Source organism: Ursus maritimus, assembly GCF_017311325.1.
Source record: "Ursus maritimus isolate PB19 chromosome X unlocalized genomic scaffold, ASM1731132v1 scaffold_X1, whole genome shotgun sequence".
Classification (NCBI taxonomy): Eukaryota; Metazoa; Chordata; class Mammalia; order Carnivora; family Ursidae; genus Ursus; species Ursus maritimus.
The window spans coordinates 59949075-59957227 of NW_024423319.1; the positions used below are offsets into that span (position 1 = coordinate 59949075).

An 8153-nucleotide genomic window follows, 5' to 3' on the forward strand; every position below is an offset into this window, starting at 1 on the left:
AAAAAAAAAAAAAAAAAAAAAAGATGCTAGATTTTTACAAAACAAAAAAGGTAAAAATGAAAGAAAGGACACCAGAGAGGACACTGAAATTCATCTTTAATACATCTTTAACAAAACAGATGTAAAATACTACTGTCTGACTCACCTTCCAAAACACTTCACAAAAAGAAAAAAAAAAGGCCCTAAGCTCTTTTAAAACTTCAAACTTAGTGTTTGGCTGTCAAGATGAATATATCTTAGACCCACATTATACATTTTGTTTCATTTTATGAAACAAGATTCCAAAAATTTCCTCAGAGAATGAATTTTACACTAAGACCCCTCAAAGGCCTAGCACATAAGGTAGAGGAAGTAGTTACATAAAAATATGACTATGTCCTAATGTGAAGTCCTTTTTCTTATGCACATCTAATGCCTCTGAGTAACTAGTATTTTGGAAACAGCCTAATTCCCTAAAGTCACATCCTATCAATCTTTGTTGTAATTAGTCATAAATCCTTTAGCTCTCAGTTATCCCTTTTAATGGAAGAAATTATTAGCACAGACATCCAAAACAAAAAAGGCAATTCAGAATTCTTTATGATTTATTTTTATAATACATATTTAAAGTAAATTATTTAATTTCTAATTACATTTTATCCATCAAATATGTAAATTGTGCTAAAATATTTGTTACTACACAGATATAAGTAGCCAATATTTATAGTTCATGGATTATCTAACGAGTCAAAGAGATTTGGAAACAGGCATACAAGGTATCCTCCTCCTCTATTCCTAATATAGACATCATTCTATAAATGCACTGGTTTTGAGTCAGATAATCCTGGGTTCAAATTCCAGCTCTGCTACTCAATTATTATGTAACCTTGGACAAATTATTTAGATTATCTAAGCATCAGTTTCTTCCTCTGTAAAATGCCATTGAGGACACCTAGCTCATAAGGATGGTATAAGGATAAAATGAGATGTATGTGAAGTGTCTAGCTCAGTGCTTGGCCCGCTGCAGGCATCCATCCTTCTTTCCTCCTTTTCTCCTCTCCACTTTTTGCCTAATAACTAGGACCAACACTACAGCTAAGTGATATTAAAATAAAATTTCTCTTGGAGATGTAGCAAAATAGAATGGGCTTAGTGGAAATAGGAATGCTTCAAATCTCACAGCAGAGGCAAATTCCATTGCTCCTCCCTAAAGCAGGGTGGTTCAACCAAAGCTAATGAGAACATTTCTCTAATCAACGTTCTCTACTCCCTCAACATACTAGTGAATACTGGCTAATGATTTTTCTCTCGGCATGAACATCACCAGATTATTACTTTTTAGTATAAATACATTATTTTCTTTCACATCTGAAAATCATCACCTCCACTATAAAGAAATGCTAGTGCCAAGGAATGATCTTTTGTATTAATAAAAGAGAGTAGTTAGTACATATCACCATGCCCTGTTTTATTTAATTTTATTTTTTTAAAAAAATTAATTATGTTATATTAGTCACCACACAGTACCTCATTATTTTTTGATGTAGTGTTCCATGATTCATTGTTTGTGTATAACACCCAGTGCTCCATGCAATACGTGCCCTCCTTAATACCCATCATGGGGCTAGCCCATCCCCCTACCCCCCTCCCCTCTGAAAACCTCAGTTTGTTTCCCAGAGTCCATAGTCTCTCATGGTTCATTTCCCCTTCTGTTCACCACCCCCTCATTCTTCCCTTCCTTCTCCTACTGATCTCCCTGCTATTTCTTATGTCCCATAAATGAGTGAAACCACATGATAATTGTCTTTCTCTGCTTGACTTATTTCATTTAGCATAATCTCCTCCAGTCCCGTCCATGTTGCTGCAAATGTTGGGTAATCGTTCTTTCTGATGGCTGAGTAATATTCCCTTGTATATATGGACCACATCCTCTTTATCCATTCGTCTATTGAAGGGCATCTCGGCTCCTTCCACAATTTAGCTATTGTGGACAATGCTGCTATGAACATTGGGGTGAATATGGCCCTTCTCTTCACTATGTCTGTATCTTTGGGGTAAATACCCAGTAGTGCAATTGCTAGGTCATAGGGTAGCTCTATTTTTAACTTTTTGAGGGACCTCCACACTGTTTTTCACAGTGGCTGTACCAACTTGCATTCCCACCAACAGTGTAAGAGAATATGCCCTGTTTTAAATGCATCCAATATATAAAATAATATAAAAATTGTCTTCCACAGAAAGATTCCTTGTTTTATGGAAATATTTGTCATAAGGTATTTTAAATATGAAGTTCTCCACTAGTATTGATTTTGAATAATTTTTAAATGTAAAGAGAACGTATGCTAATCATTTGGAAAGTGAAGAAAGGAGAAAAATATTCACATTTAGCTATGGTTAAGTTCAGTCTCCTAACATAATTAGAATATCAATTATACAGTAAAAACAACTATGTACCTCATTATAATGTATCTTTATATAAACTCATTTTTTATGTTTTAATTTTTAAAAATATTTTTTAAAGATTTTTTTCTTTTTATGACACATACAGAAAGAGATCACAAGCAGGGGGAGCTGCAGGCAGACAGAGGAGAAGCAGTCTCTCTGCTGAGCAAGGAGCCCAATGTGGTGCTTGATCCCAGGACCCTGGGATCATGACCTGAGCCAAAGGCAGATGCTTAATTGACTAAGCCACCCAGCCTCCCCTACAAACTCATGTTTTAATGAAAGCACTAGTCCATTCAGTGAATAAACTATTTTTCTTGACCCTATGTTTTGAGGTTTAACTTGTTTTCAAAGTTTCAGGATTATATAACACATTGAAACATACTTTTATCCATAAAGTTCATTCAGTGTTGAATTATTTTGGTTGGCCATACTGTTAGACATTTAACTTGCTTCTAAAGTTTTAGGATTGCAAATAACATTTTGATATATGCTTTTATCCATAAAGATTTTCCATGCACAGAATTGTTTCATTAGACTATAATACCCAATGTGAAATTACTGGGTGAATGTCCTTGATACATATTTGCCATTCTGGTTTTCAAAAGGGAACACTAATTCATACTATCACCAGTACTATGTGACAGCAACTGTTTCAACGCACCCTACTTAGCCTTGAGTATTATCACCTTGTTTTATCTTTGCTAATTTCATAGAAGAAAATTGAATCTCATTTTATCACATGTCCTTATTGTCAGTGCATTTTTCCAATGTGGGTTAACTAGTTGCATTTCTTATTTTGTATACTTGCTATTCACCAGTTCTCTCTGGAAGGTTTATTGTCCTGTTAAAGGGGGAAAAAAACTTTGAAAGTTTAGCAGAAGAATTAGAAAACTTATTCTGGTATCAAATTTATCACTTTTAGTCTTGGAAAAAACCTATTAAATACTAACATTCAAAATCTCCTTATCACCAAATAAAAGGCACATCATAGGAATATAATCAGTGGTATTGCAATAGTGTTGCATGGTGACAGATGATAGCTACACTTGTGAGCTTAGCATAACTTATAGAGAAGTTGAATCACTATATTGTATATCTGAAATTAATGTAATATTGTGTGTCAACTATACTCAAGTAAAATAAACAAAACAAAACAAAATCTCCCTATCACCAATCTACCTTTCAATTCCACTGTCAATTCCAGATCTTTTCTTACTATTCCAGTCTATCCACTCTCTCTTTGATAACATCTACCGTTCTTTTACTCTATTCCTACTCCTAGGCTTAAGCAAGGATGGAGGAAAAAAAAAAAAAAACACTATAACCAAGCTGACTGGCTCCACTATGAACTCATCAACTCTAACTTTAGCTGGACCTTCTATTTTGCTGAGCCATACTTCCATTCTCAATCTTAACCTACTCTTTAGCCTATTTTTAACAACTGAATCCACTCAATTCTCCTCAAAGTTCTAATGTCTTAAATTTCCCATCACTCCTAGCAGATGACCTTACACTAAAGATATGGCATTTTCAAATATGACCTTCTCTAACCTTCCCACATATTAAAATTTCTATTTTTATACTTCTCTCCTCATTCTCTCCAGTCTCAGAAAAAACTACATGTCCTCTCCTTTCCAAGACTAACTCTTCCACTCGATCATTCATTTTTTTGTTTCCTCCACGGCATCAGTTTTATTTCCCAGTCACTCAGGTTAGAAGCCCTAGATATAGCTTCACTTCTTCCCAGTTCTTTACGTCCACAAGCATCTCATAAGTTGGTATGTCTTATAATACATGAATTTTCTAGATCTCCTAAATTCATCTTTTTCTTTTCATCATTGCTGTCCCACTTCAGGCCCTCTGCATTACTTTTCTGGACTCTTAAGGTACCCTCTAATGGGTTGGCTTATCTCTAATATCTCATTTCTCCAATGTTTTACAATCCATACAGCTGCCAATTTTCTTAAGACATAGATCAAATCATATCTTAAAATGCAGAGATAATCTTATCATTGTCTTCCCCCATTTCCTACCATGGCTTTTGAATACCTAGAGGATAAACCTGAAAGTACCTAACACAGCATTCATAATTTAGTCCAAACTTACCTAGCGAAACTCACATCCTCTATTTAATATGCCCTATTCTGGAATACCCTGCACTACACTCTGCTCCCTGAACATACCATCATGTGAAGCTACATCCCAATGGACTGGTTCCTGTTGCTGACTCTGTGAAAGACATCTTAGTGTTATTTCAGTATTTTGAATCCCTAACAACTCAAATGTCATTTCCTCTGTGAAACTTTCCCCAATTCCTTAGTAATAATTTATTATTATTTCTTCTGCACACCTACAGCACTTTATTCAGGGCATACAGAATTTACCATAATATGTGTTGGATTATAATTATTTGTAGACATATTTGTTGTAGAATTATTGTATACTTTTCCTTCACTATGTTAAAAACACCTTGAAGATAGTGACTATGCTTCATTCTCTGTATTTGTCCCACCATTAATGTCAACTTAATGCTTGACAATCAATACTTGCTGAATGAATAAGTGAATGAATGACTCCTGATTTTAACTGAAGGAGAGGAAGTATTCAGTCACAGAAAACAGATTATCTTTCCTTTCATACTTCCTCTTATCTGCACTGAAATCAATGACTTAACTTGGGTTTTCCTAACTTGATTAAACAAAAATATTTTACCTAACATTTCTTATAACTCAAATTATACAAAGCCTAAAATAAGACATTTTATCCATGGGAAAAGAAATTTCAGCAAGGAAACAAAATTTCACAGTGACTCAGAAAACAATGCTAGTAAATGTTCTCTGCTGAAAACATGAGCAATAACAGACTTTCAAAATTGGAGAAGGAGCTGGAGTTCAAAAAGTCTGTTTAACAAAATTAGTTGTTAAGAACAAAATGTAAAATGATAGAACAGGGACATACATTCTCATTAAGCCAGCCTGTGGTAGACCTATGGTACAAGGCAAAGATATATTTAATGCCCATAGCTTAGAAACATTTCATTAAATAGGCAATTTAATTTTTGATTCTTTTCTTTATATGGTCTCCCCTGGAAACACTACCAGTTGAGAAATTGATTTGTTGTTGGCAGGGAGAAAGCCCCAAATTTAGCCAGCAATTTAGTGACCAATTTTGAAACTCAAATGCTTTTAGTTAAAGCATTTGCTTTCACACAAAGACAACTGAGGCTGCCAAGAAGATTACTATGAGCTAAGATAAGTTCTGTTGATGTAAAACCATGCATGACAGCTGAAATAATGGAATCTTTAAAATTGGTAACCACTTATTTATGAATGGGTCAATGAAAAATTTGCTGCTTTGGATAGCTTGATGGGGAAGTCACTCCACCTACCTCCTACTCACATACTTTATGTATTTGATTATGCACATCTGTCTGCCCTACCTGAGATTAAGTGCATGCAGAGAAGAAAGATTTCTTTTCAGCTATGTTATGCTGCCTCTAGCTTAACCTGAATACTTAATAAAGGTAGAGATCTCACTGATTAAAAAACCCAGCAGCAATAAAATGGCTTATAAAGCAGGAAAAAAAAAGAATCATACCTTTGAACCAGGTGGGGCTGTCAAGCCTAAAAAGGCATACACTGCATTATTTTCTCTGGCTTCAAAGAAGGCATCATAGTCCTTAATGAAAAGAAGGCAAGAAGAATTAGCAATATGCAATGAACAAAGGAAATAAAAGAATAAATTTATTCAAAATGAACTCATTGGTGAACCTTCTCGGGGGCATACAGGCTATCTAACTTCCAAAATGCTAGAATTTTGGAAAGAGTAGTAAAGAGGCAGGACATATTAGATCCCATTTAATGTATGTTAGAATATAGGCTGTTCTGTGGGGCAGGAACTGCAAAATGACTTATTCCATATCACGTAGCATTTATTTTTATTTTTAAAAAATTTTTTATTATGTTATGTTAGTCACCATACAGTACATCATTAGTTTTTGATGTAGTGTTTCATGATTCATTGTTTGTGTAAAACACCCAGTGCTCCATGCAATACGTGCCCTCCTTAATACCCATCAATGGCCTATCCCAGTCCCCCACCCCCCTCTCCTCTGAAGCCCTCAGTTTGTTTCCCAGAGTCCGTAGTCTCTCGTGGTTCATTCCCCCTTCTGTTTACCCCCCTTTCATTCTTCCCTTCCTTCTCCTACTGATCTCCCTGCTATTCCTTATGTTCCATAAATGAGTGAAACCATATGATAATTGTCTTTCTCTGCTTGACTTATTTCACATAAAATAATCTCCTCCAGTCCCATCCATGTTGCTGCAAATGTTGGGTAATCGTTTTTTCTGATGGCTGAGTAATATTCTCTTGTATATATCACATAGCATTTAAATCTGAGGACAAGTAGCTTTTTCCACAGCTTTTTCCACAGCTTTTTCCACAGCCACAACCAACGATTTGCCAGTAAGAGGTTGGTTATTTTTGATAGGAGGCTGTTGTTCCTGTTTCCCAACATTTCTCTTTCATTATTGATTAAAGTAAAGATATCCTCAGAACCTACAGTTCACCAGATATTAGTGAGGCCATGAGAGTAATAAATCTGTGCTTTTTTTTGGAGGAAGGGAATGAGATTTTCATGAAATATGACCAGAAGAGCAAATGAACCACTAAGATATTTCAATTCAGGGATCCAAGAAAAACCACAAATGATTGAATTTGGTTGGGCTTCCCACTGCCATCCTCTACGTCACCAAACATGCTTTAGAAGTAACAAATAGAACTGCCTAAATTTAATTATGACATATAATCAATAGCAAATCTACTTAGTAAACACAGCCATTGCCTATACCTGGCAATACTTTGTTTAATTTAAAACACACAGAAACAAGTTTGGCATTTTGGCTGATTTACTGGAGGTGAAAAGCACTCATAATATCCTGGTTCCTCTAGAGATCCCTGCACCAATAGATCATCAATTACAGGGTTAAGTTCTGGCACTTGGAGGATCTGGAGATATAAAGTTTAGATATATGTATGATTTCTGGTACTTGGAGGATTTCTCAAGACATTGATGATCCTAAATTGGAACCTCATCCCAAGAAATATCAGTTTCTCTCTTATTTAGGGATTCTTTTAAAACTGTTGGAATTGTTTAGCACCACTTGAATCTCCCCAAGGATTGACTCAAAGCATCTTACTGTGCGCCCTACATGTTAGCAAAAGAAAAAACCCTAAACAGCAGACATTTATGAACAGCCTCTTATAAGCTTACTCCTCAAAAGTGAAACTAAGTGGATCTTGATAACAATTTCATACTGAGACACACGAGACCTATAAAGTACTCAAAGTAAACAAACAATATATGTAATTTCTACACTCAATCACTAGAAGTAACCTCAAAATGCTAGTTGAAAGAGTTCAACAGTCACAGAAGAGGTATTCCTTACCTCTTGTTCAAAGTAACAAAAATAACTCATGCCAGTCTTTAAATTCATGTGAAAGAAAGTAGGTCTCAACTATATTGAAATCTGATCATAAAATGCTACTCTACTGGGAGGAGTAGGGGACCCCTTTTTCAGCCGGTCCCCTGAGTCGAGCTGGATAGGTACCAGACCAGCCTAAATAACCACGGAATCAGCCTGAGACGCAGGATGATGCATCTGGATCTCTACAAATGAACATCTCCAGCGCTGAGTATTGAGGTACCAAGAGGGGAGCTGTAAACCGTG

At 35.5% G+C, this 8153-nt stretch overlaps 1 protein-coding gene across 1 annotated transcript in view; it reads right to left on the bottom strand.

The window, feature by feature from the left end:
• The window catches only part of SH3BGRL (SH3 domain binding glutamate rich protein like), a 98945-nt gene that overhangs the window by 4647 nt on the left and 86145 nt on the right, over window positions 1-8153 (bottom strand). The window contains exon 3 of the mRNA XM_008700613.2: window positions 6022-6102. Coding sequence (XP_008698835.2) covers window positions 6022-6102 — 81 coding nt within the window. The remainder of the gene's footprint in view (window positions 1-6021; window positions 6103-8153) is intronic.